This window comes from Nuphar pumila, chromosome 5 (assembly GCF_984573655.1).
Source record: "Nuphar pumila chromosome 5, dmNupPumi1.hap1.1, whole genome shotgun sequence".
Lineage (NCBI taxonomy): Eukaryota > Viridiplantae > Streptophyta > Magnoliopsida > Nymphaeales > Nymphaeaceae > Nuphar > Nuphar pumila.
The window spans coordinates 98,119,999-98,134,483 of NC_143253.1; the positions used below are offsets into that span (position 1 = coordinate 98,119,999).

General features: G+C 40.3%; 1 protein-coding gene across 13 annotated transcripts in view; it reads right to left on the reverse strand.

Moving 5' to 3' along the window:
• LOC149837885 (alpha/beta-Hydrolases superfamily protein) overlaps positions 1–14,485 on the reverse strand; it is a 116,570-nt gene that overhangs the window by 63,254 nt on the left and 38,831 nt on the right. For 10 of the 13 annotated variants that reach the window (XR_016431923.1, XR_016431924.1, XR_016431922.1 and 7 more), the window contains one exon: positions 2,883–3,030. Coding sequence is in view for 7 of the 13 variants with exons in the window: in XM_090006250.1 (XP_089862376.1) it covers positions 2,883–3,030 (148 nt within the window). In the remaining 6 variants the exon portion in view is untranslated. Of the gene's footprint in view, positions 1–2,497; positions 2,574–2,882; positions 3,031–14,485 lie in introns of all 13 variants that reach the window. The other 3 variants (XR_016431925.1, XR_016431926.1, XR_016431927.1) reach the window with 1 other exon arrangement.

Consider the following 14,485-nt stretch of genomic DNA (forward strand, 5'->3'; position numbering starts at 1 on the left):
CAAGGGGTGGGGAGAGGTGAAGAATCTGGAAGTCCTCGTCAGGGAATAGGCAAACTCTAAAGAGACCGAAGCTATCAAGGCCAAAATCAAAATCCAGCAAGGGGTGGGTCCCGCTGCGTGGTCAGCTATCAGCAGAATTTTTTTTTAAATTCCGCAGCCCATTTCACATGGCAAATTTTTTTTTTTTTAATTCAAAAAATTGGACCAAAATGACCCTGGGTGCGGTCAACGCACCCAGGGTCGGGTTGACCGCACCTGGTGCTGCACCCGCATCGCGTCGCGTCAACGCGGGTGCGGCACCTGTCTGACCGAATCCCTGTGACATAGCCCTGAAAGAGGGTAGGGTTGCGTCCCTGCCCGCCACACAACGAAGGAAAAGGCGGAAGGGGCAGGGCCGCAACCCCTGCCCACTGTATGGTCTGAAAAGGAAGCAGGGGCATCTCCTTGCCTGTCGACCTATAAAAAGAAAGAAGGGGCAAGGACGCAGCCCCTACCCGCGGACCGTCAACAAAACAGAAAAGAGAAGGGATAGGCAGGGGCACAACCCCTGCCCTACCTACCTGACAGAAGGCGAGAGGGGGCAAGGGGACAACCCCTACCCCACCTGACAGATGAAGACAAAGGGGCAGGGGCACAGCCCCTACCCGTCATCCAGACACAAGGAGACGAAGAGGGGGGGGGGGGGAGGCAAGGGTGGGCTTGGCTGTCAGGCCGAGCCCGACCCTGGCTCGTATAGCCTAGGCCAAGGGCTGGGCTCGGCTATCTAGCCGAGCCCGACCCGACTCGCAAAAAGAAAACAAGAGGCGAGGGAGGGGCAGGGGTTTCACCCCTGCTTGCCAGAAAACGCAGAGGCAGGAGCCATTGAAGAGAGGCGGCTTCGCCCCTGCCTCACAGAATACGAGAAGGGAGGGAAGGCAAGGGCTTCACCCCTGCTGGAAAAAATAAGAAGGCCCTGCCCGTCGAAAGTGCACAGGCGGCAGGGGCGTCGCTCCTCTGTTGTCGACTAGAAAAGCAGAAGAAGGAGAAGACAATCGCAGGGAAAGAGAGATTACCTGAGGGAGACAGAGGCGACGATGCGCAGGAAGGAGGGTAACCGAGAGGGAGAGGGCGTCGGTGTCGGGCTGGGGTGGCCGACACATGGCGAGCAGAAGAGAGGGAGTGACGAGACAGCCGGTGTGGGGTCGCATGTGCCGGTCCCGGCAACAGAAGAGGCGAAGGAGAGAGGGGATGTTGGGCGAACGAGGTGAGAGAAAGAGAGCGGGGGGCGCAGGGTTTCTCGAATGAGAAACCCTCGCCCCCCTGTATGCTTTAAGTAAGCACGGGGGAGGGCGTCGGGTGCCCGGGTTTGAGTCTGGATCCGACCCGGGTCCGATTTTTTGTTTTTATAAAAACGTGCATTTTACAATATTGTCCCTTAGTGGACTTTTGCTTATGCATTTTTGTGCTTGTATTATGCCTTTGTAATTGTCCACTCTTGGACTTGTATGTGTTTTGCACTTTGTTATTGTAATTCTGCATATTTCATTACAAGCTCCTCCAATGAGAAACACGAACACACGAGCACTCTACCACCAAGAGAGCACGAACACACGAGCACTCCACCACCAAGAGGGCACAACAATCTCACGTGCACTTGAATAAATTTTGCAAAAGAGACTTTATCTCTTGAAAATCTTGAGTGGCACGCTTCCCAATGCACTGAAAAAAAATAGCTTGATCTCCATGCTCTGATACCATGAAAGGAAACAAGTTCCTCCAAAGATGTTTACCAAATCATCAAAAGTGGACACTCAAAAGAGTTCCACCAAAGCAGCAAAAGAACACACAAAAAGCCACAAAATGGGCTCACACACACGATCCACCAAAGGTGGCTGAAACAACCTTAAAAAATATTATTTTATTTACTGAAATATGCAAGAAGCAATGCATGAATGAGGGGGATCCACCCCTTTATATACACATTCCAAAGGGCCTCCATAGAGACATTGGGAGAGGCCCAATGGCTCTAAATAGAGCCATTGGACCCTCCCAACGTCTCTTACTTTTGACTAGCCAACATTAGTTGACTAGATTTAGAGCCGTTGGACCCTTCCAACTTCTCTTACTTTTGACTAGTCAACATTAGTTGACTAGTCAAAAGGTAAAAAATAAAAAATAAAATCTAAACTAATCTAGTTACATATATATATATCCATATATGTATGTACAAAATATATATATATATATATATATATATATATATATATTTAACAGTACCCAGATTGCCAACCATGGTCTCAAGATCATCTTTTTATATACATTACCGTTTCTGCCAAAAATCACAATAAAAAAAGTAAATCAGAAACATGTGCTTTCATACGCCTGGAGAGTTGGACTCAAGCGACCCATGTGAGATACAATCAAATCCTGCCTAAGACACTTCACATGATAAGGTCAGTCTTAAATCAAGTTTGATAATGTCAGATCCATGTGTGTATAGAATCCAAGTTGACCTTACCAGCTTGAGAGCCCTCCTTTGTTCCTCAAAATTTGCACACAAAGTCCAACCTTTTTTGCATATTGGTTGATCCAATCTGTTTTTAGAAATAAATGAAAAAAAATGACTAAAAGACACTCTTCTAACTTGTATCCAGTTGCATGGAGTGGAAGCCAGGGTTAACAGACCAGATCGATTGACATTCCTCACAAAAACAGTTCACCATCAACTGGGACATCAATCCAATTAACATTTTGTTATGAAATTTCAGCAGTGATTTAGATCTAAATCCTGAACTGTGAAGAAATCAAGAGGTTCCTGCTTCTAACAAAACCATTTTTTTCTTACACTTCATTTCTGATATCAACATAGAACTTTAATAATAAATGACAAGAACAAAATTCACCTGCAGCAGATGACTGCATGCAGCCCCAACAGCTGTGCTAGACCAGTGCTTGCCAATACTCTTTCTGATAAGAATCTTGGAGGCCCAACTTGGAAGTAATCCCAATACTGCAGCCAAAGAACTGAGAAAAGTGCATAGAATGCCTGACCTGCAAATTTTAGAACTTGTTCAGGATCTCAGTGCTATAAAGCATATATTTTATATACTTAAATGCTAATAAATATAGATTTCCTAAAACCACCCCTTGTTTCGCTAATATCCAACTTCCTTTGAGATATTCCCCAAAAACCTATTAATATCAGCACATGTTCTAATACCTAAAATGATTAAGGTTGTTTTGGGGAGCTATTCATTGGAGCTGGGTTGCGGAATCCGTGATGCACAGGTGTTTGAGAGCAGCATTTTACCAAAACAGTGACAATGGAAAGGGTGTTGGAGGTCCCCAATGCAGAAATACAATACCCACCTCCTGAGGTGGGTTTTGTGGAATCAACCAATGAACACCATCCTTGGTGTCACTAACCCAGCAACCACACAATGCATGGACACGTGCATGAACAAATATGCATGGACACATGCATGAACAAATATGCATGACAAATATACATGCATCAACATGTTCACGGTCAAATATACATGCATGAAAACATATTCATGGACAAATACATCCATGGACACATATGCATGACATGTGTGGACACATTCATGGACAAATATATGAAAATACATGCATGGAGGCATATGTATGACATGCATGGACACATACGCATGGACAATACATGCCTGGAAAAAATACAAGCAATACATCCATGCAGGCATGCATGGACAAATACATGCAAATATGTGCAAATATACATATGCATGAACATGCATGGACAAATACATGCAAATACATGTGTGAACACATATGGAAGGACATGCATGAACAAAGTGTGCAAATACATGCAAATAACTTTGACTGCTTCCACTTCAAAAAGGTACACTTGTTTGGAAGTCAAAACCAGTTCCTTGAAATGTTAAAACCACATGCAAACCAAAATGAGCTCCCAAACAGCTTGTGGTATTGGCAACTCCAAAACCATATTTTGGCAATACATGGAAACCATGTTTCCATCCCAGTGCAAGGCTCCCAAACATAGCCTAAATGTTGGTTTTTGAGATTTTAATAAAACATGGTTTTTTTCTATTAACCTACTGAATTTGCTTTTCACAATTCTTTAAATGGGTTGAAGTTGGTCACTAGTGAGGGGATGGTCCAAAGATTCAACATTGTAATGGGAATGCCATGAGAAATGGCCAAAGCTACACAAGATGGCCATAAAGTTGTTATCAATATCAACCACAGTTTCAGTATGTGTTCCATCCATCTCCCTTGATCAAATGTTGGTTTTTAAATGGATTTCACATTTAAAGGAAATGAATAATTTTATCTCAAGATCTGCTTAACAATCTTTCGAATAACCCATTCAATTTTCCTTCTACAGTTCTTCAAATGGGTTGAAGTTGGTCGATGGTGTAGGAATTTAGTTTGTGATGAGAATACCATAAAAAACTTCTCAAAATGGCCATAAAAATGCAGGATTGAGGGATTACATGGGTAATGATAACAGAAATTATAAAAACCATTGGAATGGCTGCGAAACATGCACACAATGAGGATTTCTGAGCTTCCAGACCATATAAATCTTGACCATTGAGAGGGTAGACCAATCAGAGAACGAAAAATAAGGATGCAGAAGATTTGAAATATTAGCAACTTAATGAAGTGTATTCTACAATCTCAATAAACAAGGATATTTATTTTCAGGTCATAACAGTTAACCATGTTTGGTCCCTCTGTAGACATGGCTAACTCGATGGAAATAGATGTAACTAGATGGCTGAAGTAATGAAAATTCTTTAGGTAGATTTTGGATGATTGGTTCCAGATATTAGTCGAAAAGATCAGAGAATGTGATAGGAATTCCAATATGTTGATGTCACATTGAATAATTTTTTTTTTAAGAACGTCAGATCTAATAAAAAATAAGCAACCTGAATCTAATTCAGATCTGATTGACGTCAAATCTGAATCAGTTCTCTTCAACAAAATATATAAATTTTAATTCAGATCTGATTGACGTCAGTCTGATCAACTACGAATGACGATCTTGAATCTTTATTCAAATCTGATTGTCGTCAAATTTGATCAACCACGAATGACGATCTTGAAGAAGAAGGGAGTAGAAGAAAGGAGGAAAGAAGAAAGAAGAGGAATCGATAGAGAGAAATAAAAAAGAAAGAAGAAGAATAGATAAAGAAATCAAACCGATAGATCTAGTCACCTTTGACGAAACAATAGCGAGATCCCGATCAACTTTTCCCTGATACCATAACAGAAATATCAGATCGTGAACAAGCCTCAATCATGTTACCCAAGAAAAGAAGAGAAGAGAAGAAGAAAGGAATTAGGGCTGCAGCATTCCCATGTTGAATCCTTTCTTAATGTGGGTTTCATTAATCACAAATATTTATAATACAGTCAATTGTACATTAGGACAGTAATACCCTTAAATAAATAAAATATACAACCAAGAGAAAAGGGTAAATATACAACCAAGAGAAAAGGGTAATATGGTTCGGAGAGAGGGGTCCCCTTGACTCTCTCTCTCTCTCTCTCTCTCTCTCTCTCTCTCTCTCTCTCTCTCTCTCTCTCTCTCTTTTGCAGCCAGGCGGATGTGTGTCCCCTTCTGCCCTAATCTTCTCTCTCTCGCTAAAACCTGACATTCTCTCTCACTCTCCATTCTCACCAAAAGACAGTCACTCTCCATTCTCTGTCTCTTTCATCCTCTTTCTCATTGTCGCACACCCTTCCCTCCCCTCTACCTCTCTGCACACAGTGAGGCCAACCGTCAGAGGAGAGGAGTCGCCATAGGGATCGACCGCCAAAGAAATCGAGGTAGGTGTACTTTGCTTTTCGCAATCTTGCTGGTGGATGGGGTTTTTGGTTGGTGGTGGATGGGGTTTTTGGTTGAATGAGAACGACCCACCTTCCTTTTTTTGTGCATGTTTCGTTCAAAGTTTTGAAGTGGTAGGTAGATCTCGTTTTGTGGATATGTTTTTTGGGTAGCCATTTCCATTACAGATCGATGCTCAGTTTGGGCTTTACTGTAGAACTGCATTTATTTGTTTCTTCTTTTAGTGGATTCGCATTGTGGAGATTTTTTTTTCTGCTTGCAATCTAGTGGATTCCCAATGCTGGTTTTGAGCTCATCAACCCACATTTTTTTGCTCAACAATTTTCTCACTGGCTGTTCTTTGATTTTACTTTTATTGATCAGTTTTGCTTCACTGATTAGTTAGGGAAATTGGGTCTGGCTCTTTTACTTTTAGGATTTTCACTTTGCAGCATTGTCCATTTTGTTTTCTTACTCTGAGATTTGTTTGTATGTTCTTTCTGTTTTCATTTCCTTTTGTTCTCAATTTTTTTGAGATTGGGGTGAATGTTAACCGTTGGTCATCAAAATGAGCTTTTTGTTGACCCCTTGTTGAAGGGGTGGGGTATAAGGTGTAATTGGGGTTTTTTTTCTTTAATATGATTGGGTTGTTGAATGTTTAACATAATTAGCAATATCATTTTGGTAGGGATTAGGTTCAACGATGATGCTAAGAAAAAGGAAAACCCTTGTAATATTTCATGGTTTCTAACTGTGGGTTTTCTTGTTAATTTCGTTCATGTTGTTGGATTACTTGTTTCGCGATTGGATTGTGTTGGTTTGTTTCGTATGATCGAACTGTTAGTCTTTGTCGATTTGTTTGCATGAATTCCAAAACAAAGTAATCAGACCCATTATCCATGTATGTCCAAGTTGTCTGCACATCATCATCAAACAGCAGACATTTGGAACACATCATCTGAGTACGGTCCAAACAAACATTGGATTTGGTACAATTGTAACGGAACGAACAAAACAAATGTTCTATCCATTTTTTTTGTTCATTTCATCTAATCCTGGACAAGCCATCAAACAAGCCCTTAGAGTTGAATCAAACTTAGGGACCCATACCAACAGAACAAGATTATAGGTTTCTTTTCGTGTTCCATTGTTTCTACATGGTTTACCGGGAGAGAAAAGTGGAATAGGAAGAAGAGAGGGATTTGTATATGGTTCCAAGTGGTTGTCACATGACTGGGAGTTGAACAATTGATTCCCCCTCTGGAATTCATTGCAGCACCAGATCTTTGGAGTAGATTCAAGTACTTGGATTTTTATGAAGGAAAATTGACTACAAAGCAGAAATTTACTGAGTTTATCTTACAGCAAGCAATTTTGGTAGGGAGAGGAACCCCTAAACATTGCTAGTGTTCCAGACCGTCATGTTTTTCACCTTTTTATTTCTGATGTGTATACCTCTTTGGCACTTTCGAGTGCCCCAAAAGGCCTTACGGCTTAAGAACCCTGTGTATTCGGACCCCATCTTATCCTCTTGATGTACTTTGCTTTCAAGTATCTATAAAGAAGATTTTTGCATTCTTGCCTCTTTGCTTTCTTTGTGATTGTGCATGCGCGTACTCTTGCTTTCGCTCATGCGCGCATTGTAACGAGATATGCGAAAATATAAAGAGTGCTATAAGCACTTGAAATGTCCTACAATGGACAAACAAAAGAGACAATAGCCAAGTTCACTAAGGGACAATACATACAAAAGCCTAGTGAAAGGCAAAAATATAAAAGCATCTTTATTGAGAGAGAGGAGCTCTCAAGCATGAAAACAATACAAAGGGGTTCACCCCTATTTATACAAAAAGAAATGAGAAGAAAGGAGGCCACATGGCCTGAAAAGGATAGCCAAAAGGGGGGCTCCCATGGAGTCGTTGGGAGCCCCCAACGATCACATTTGTGACCGTTGGGGGCCCCAACGACTCTATGGAGGGGCCCCTTTTTGGTTATTGCAAAAATAAAAAAAATAAAATAAAATAAATAAATGTATTTAGAAAAGCTAAATTAAAAAATAGTTGCTTTCTAAAACAACTATGTGAAAAGATAGAAATACCCCTATCGGGTATTATACATACATATATATATATATTAAAACCCCCCGTCAAACATTACGGGGAGATGACGGAAAGTTTGCCAAGAAGAAACATGAAGCGGGGTGCAAGAAGGGCTTTAGTAAAGAAGTCCGCCAATTGATATTCTAAAGTGACATATGGAAGAGTAATTGTTCCTCATAAAAATTCATCCCGAACATAATGACAGTCAATCTCGATATGTTTGGTGCGCTCATGGAAGGTGTGATTGCTTGCAATATATATGGCACTCTTGTTGTCACCGCATAACTTTGAAGCTTCAGCCATATCAACCCCCATGTCTTTGAGAAGACTGCGAAGCCAAACTAGTTCCATTATTGTGGTTGTCATAGCCCGGTATTCAGCTTCAGTAGAAGATAGCGAGACTTTTTGTTGCTTCTTGCATCTCCAAGCAATTAAGAAATCTCCTAAAAAAACACAAAAATCGGTAGTTGAGATTCTATCATTAGAGTTACCTCCCCAATATGCATCAGTATAAGAAAGAAGGTTTAATGAAGAAGATGAGGATAGAAATAGCCTTTTATTTATAGTGTTTTTGATGTATCGGATGACCCGGAGCACGACGCTCATATGCACAGTTGTAGGAGCATGCTGAAATTGGCTTGCAGAGTGAATGCATGAGCGATGTCTGGTCTGGTGATGGTTAGGTAAGTGAGAGATCCAATGAGTTGTTTGTAGGGTGTGGGATCTTCCAGAAGAACCCCGTCCTCCAACCTTAATTTGACATTAATAACCTCTGGAGTCTCTACCTTTTTATCATTTGAAATGTCAGACTTGGTACATATATCTACAGCAAGCTTCATCTGTGACAAAATATATCCTCTAGGAGAATATGCAACTTCAATACCAAGAAAATATCTAAGGAAGCGTAAATCAGACATGTCAAAATTATTTTTCAACATGGTTTTAATATCAACAATACTATTTTGATCATTCTCAGTGATAATCATGTCACCAACATAAAGTAATAAGATAACAATGCTAGTACCTACACTTTTAACAAAGAGAGCAGAGTCAGTATAACAAGAGTGAAATCCTAATTTAACCATGATATCACTAAAACGATCATACCAAGTTTTGGGGGCTTGTTTAAGACCAAATAACGCTTTTAAGAGTTTAAGGGTTTGACCTTATCCAATATTAATTCTGGGTGGTGGATCCATATATACTTCTTCATTTAAATTCCCATTTAAAAAAGCATTTTTCACATCGAGTTGATATATAGGTCATTTTTTAGTTGATGCGACAGCTATTAGAGTTCTGACACTAGTCATTAGGGCTACAGGAGCGAATGTTTTCTCATAGTCGATTTCATATTCTTGTGAATATCCCTTTGTTACTAACCTGGCTTTATATCTTTCTAAAGATTCATCGCTTTTTGTTTTAACTTTAAAGACCCAGCGACATCTAATAGGTTTTTTATGAGGAGGAAGTTTGACTATTTCCCAAGTATTAGCCTTTTTTAACGCATCTAATCCTATTTTCATTGCTTCAACCCAATGTGGTAGAGTTTTAGCTTGATTATAATGAGCGGGTTCATAATATGAATGTAAAGTTATCAAACATGCCCGATAATTGGGTGCTAAAGACTCATAAGATACAAATCTATTAAGTGGTACTGATTCTCTAGAAGAGTGCCAAATGGGGGGCTCTTCTGAAGATTCAGAAATTTGAGAGTATTTCTCTAATGCACTAATAGGCCTTTCTTGATCTCTTCGGGTGTAAACATTAATATTTTCATTACTAGTACCATCACTTGGTGGTGACACATCACAAGTGTCTTCTATACTTTCAAGATGATTCATAGAATCAGCATTTATGTCATCAATAAGATCATGTAAAAACATATAATTACTTTCATTTGATTTTTCCATTTTTTCAAAACCATTCTCATCCTCGAAGAAAGTTACATCTTTTGAAACATACAGCTTGTCATTTTTGAAATCAAAACACCTATAACCTTTTTTATTTTCCCCATAACCTAGAAAACACATTTAATTGCCTTTGGAGACAACTTATCTCTTTTATGTAAGAGAACAAAGCATTTACAACCAAAAATGCGAAGGCGATTAAAATCCGGAGAGAATTTAAAAAGTTTTTCATAAGGAGAGGCATTCTTTAATTTTGAGGAAGGCATTCTATTGATTAGGTATGTTGAGGTTAAGACGGCTTCGGCCCAAAAAAAAATCGGAATATTTCTAGAGACAAGCAATGTTCTAGCGGTTTCTACAATATGTATATGCTTTCTTTCCGCTAGTCCGTTTTTTTTTTGAGTTTTAGGGCATGATTTTTTATGACAAATTCCATTTTGAGTTAAATAATTTTAGAATTCATTAGATAAGTATTCACCACCAGAATCGGTTCTCAAAGTGGATATATTACTTTGAAATTGATTTTGAATTTTTATATGAAATTCTTTAAAGAAGGAAAACACTTCTGATTTGTGACTAAGAAAATAGATCCAAACATATCGAGTAAAGTCATCGATGAAAGTGACATAGTAGGAGTAACCCCCTTTAGACATGACCGAAAATGGACCCCAAACATCCGAGTGCACCAATTCAAAGGGTCTTGAAGAAAGAAAAGTTCTAGTTGGAAAAGGAATAGATTTCATTTTTCCAAAAATACAATCTTTGCAATTAATGTCTTTTTCCTTACAAAATTTGTTTTCAAACGGAAGATAATACATTTTTTAATAGCTTGGATGACCAAGCCTTTTATGCCAAGTTTCAAATACTTTTTTCTTAGACATAAGAACAAAAATAGTTTGTAGGAAGGTTTAGATGATTCATATAGTAGAGGTCCCTCTTCCTATAGCCTTGCCCAATCCGCTTCTCGGACCAGAGATCCTGCATAAAGCAACCATTAGATGAGAAAGATATTTCATATCCATGGCAATTTGAGAGACCGAAAAAAGGTTTAAGTTTAGTTTTGGAACAACTCTAACTTTTGGAACAAAAAGATTTTGAGAATTTTTTGAGTTTAGAGTTTCAATACTAGAAATTTTCAAAAAAGTTTCATCGGTCGTAGAAACACAAGAGCCCTTTGAATTGGTGCAAACATCGACTAAGGCATTTTCATGAGGGGTCATATAAAAAGATGCTCTGGAGTCTAAGATCCAAGAATACGTACCGTGTGATGATGTAGATGCAATGGCCTCACCCGACGTGGAGGAAGTAGCTTTAAGAATTTGTTGAAGAGTCATGGATATTTAACCAAGGGTCTCTTTGAGATCACCATTGTTGCCTTCATCTTCTTTGGTGGTTGATTCTTCAATAGAGGCCACCTTAGGTTTGAAAGTTCCATTGAGCTTTGAGCAAGAGGGTTTAATGTGACCCGGCTCATAGCAATGATGGCAAACAATCATTTTTCTTCCTCTATTGTAGTTTCCTTGTTTACCAAAGTGGGGGGGTTTATAGGTTTCTACATTGTAGCCGGGTTTGGATACGGCAAGCACTTCATCAACATTCCTACTCATGACAAGCCTTGTTTCTTCTTGAGTGATTTCGGCAATGGCATCCTCAATTGGAGGAAAGATAGATCTATGGAAAAGTGATGACCTCACTTGCTCAAATTCGGGACGTAACCCAAATAAGAATTGGAACAATCGATCTTGTTTCATTTGCTTTTGTCTTAATTCGACATCTTCCATAGCAAGCCATTTTGGCTCTAAAAGAGCCAACTCATCCCATAGTGGATTTAGAACACTATAGTAATCTTGAATACTTGAATCACCTTGTTTGGTGGTTCTAATTTTTTCTTGCAAAAAATATGCTCTTGCAAGATCCTTTTGGATATACATACCCTTCATATAAAATCAAGCCTCATTGGCCCAGTGAAATTTAGCTATATTAGCACATACCTTGAGTTCAATATTGTTCAAGAACCAAGCAAGGATTTTTATGTGATTGCTTTCCTAATCTTCAACTTCTTTTTTATGATTTTCAATGGCTTTGAGGCAAGCATCTCCTTCAAGAGCCTTTTCTTGGCCACCTTCGATCTTTGTGAGCTCCAATCTAGGTTCCGGAATGGAACCCATAACATACCCCCAAAGTTTCTTACCTTTGAGGTTGTTCTCCATAACCGATGCCCACATCATGCAAATCTTTCCATTGAGTTTGAAGGATAGGTCAATTTTTGCTTTTATAATGCCACCAAGAAGTGAGAAGAAGGGAGACAATAGATGAGAAATATACGTACCACGCTAGAGTGTTATAAGCACTTGAAATGTCCTACAATGGACAAACAAAAGAGACAATAGCCAAGTCCACTAAGGGACAATACATACAAAAGCCTTCTGAAAGGCAAAAATATAAAAGCCTCTTTATTGAGAGAGAGGGAGCTCTCAAGCATGAAGAAAATACAAAGGGGTTCACCCCTATTTATACAAAAAGAAATGAGAAGAAAGGAGGCCACATAGACTCAAAAAGAGAGCCAAAAAGGGGGCTCCCATGGAGTCGTTGGGAGCCTCCAACGGTCACATTTGTGACCGTTGGGGGCCCCAACGACTCTATGGTGGGGCCCCTTTTTGGTTATTGCAAAAATAAAAAAAAATAAATGTATTTAGAAAAGCAAAATTAAAAAATAGTTGTTTTCTAAAACAACTATGTGAAAAGACAGAAATACCCCTATCGGGTATTATAATATATATATATATATATATATATATACAAATTTTAACATGCGTGTTGTAAGTTGCTTGTGCGCTAAAAATGCATGTTTTCGGTGTTTGCGATTACCCAAAGCTACTTCGTGGGGGCCTTCGCTTCTAAGCCCGTGACAAGTTGGTACCAGAGCCTTGTCGACATTGGGATTGACAATGGCACCGAAGAAGAATGTCATGAGTCCTTCAGGCAGTATGGTTTTCTCCTGAAGAAGACTTCATGGCCGATGATCGGGTATCAACCATCTTGACTGATGTTGCCAAGTTGATTGGGATTGTGACCAATATGGAGAAGTTGGTCAATGAAACTTGTGTTGCTTTTAAGGATCTCAACACATAGATCAAGATGGCGGTAGAAGAGGTGGAAGACTCTGTGGAATGTCTTGCCACTAGATTTGGTTATTCGGTGGAGGACCTTGCCACCAAATTTGATGATCTGTTGGGTCGGTTCAACATCATGGCTGCTGAATTGGATGTTGTCCGACGGAAGAATGATCAATTGGAGCGGCAGTTGAGGACTGCCCCAGCTAGCAGCGCTGCAATGCACGTGGATAGGCCACGTTACAGGCTACCTGAGCCCGCAAATTATAAGGGCACGCGGGACTCAAAGGACCTCGAGAACTTTATCTATGAAATGGACCAGTTCTTGGAAGCTGCGAGAATAGAAGATGCAGATAGGCTGCAAAACGCAATAATGTACTTTGCGAATGAAGCGACTCTTTGGTGGAGACGTTGCTTGAGCGATGTTCGACGTGGGTTGGTTGCTATAGTCTCGTGGGAGGACCTCAAAAAGGAATTATGATATTACTTTTTGCCTAAAAATCAAGAGAAAATTGCCCGCAAAAGGTTGTTGGCATTGAAACAGATAGGGTCAGTGCATGACTATGTCAAGGCATTCTCTTCGATAATGCTGAAAGTCGAGAGAATGGATGATCAGGATCGGTTGTTCTACTTCAATAACGGGTTACAAGGATGGGCAAACACAGAACTCATTCGGCATGACCCTATAATGCTCGTTGAGGCGCTTGTGGTTGCAGAGAAACTTGTCGAGCTTGATAGGAACAACACGACATTTCAAGGCAGACAGCAAGGAAATGACTGTAACAATCGAAGGGACAATCGAAGGAATGATCATGCACAGAATGTTGGCCTTGAGAACCAGTAGAATCAAGGCCGACAGGATGGCCAAAATAATAATCAGAATCGGAATAACTTTCAGGGCGGCAACTATCGTCACCGTGATTGTCGTATCTTCCACGGTGATCATTAGGCCGATATATGTCCCAATAGGAATGGGGATAACCGCGCACCCCGAGTTGTGAATGTCGTTCAGGGTGAGGAAGTTCATCAACCAACAGAGGCGCCAACAGTTGGTGCAATGCAAATGATGAATGCAGTGAAGGTGACGGCTACTACAAAACCAGTCGTACGCAAAAAATTGATGTACTTGGAACTTCTACTCAACGGAAGACTCACCAAGACATTGGTAGACACAGGTGCCACGCATAATTTCATCTCGCATGAGGAGGCAGAATTGTTGGGACTGTAGTGGAAAAAGGAGAGTCGCATGAAAGCGGTTAACTCGGAAGCCAGAGCCATCTACGGTGTTGTTCATGATGCGCTAATGTGGATCCACAACTGGTCAGGAAGGATCACGCTATCAGACGCGCCTATGGATGATTTCAAAGTCATTCTCGAGATGGAATTCTTGAGAAGCAACAAGGCAGTGTCGATGCCTCACCTCAACGTTGTTAGCTTTAAGAGTGAGAATCAGCCCTGCATGGTTACGGCGATACCGGTGAAGCCTTGTGAGTGCTTGGTGTCCATGCTCCAGTTGAAGAGAGGCATGAAAAGCAGTGACGAGACTTT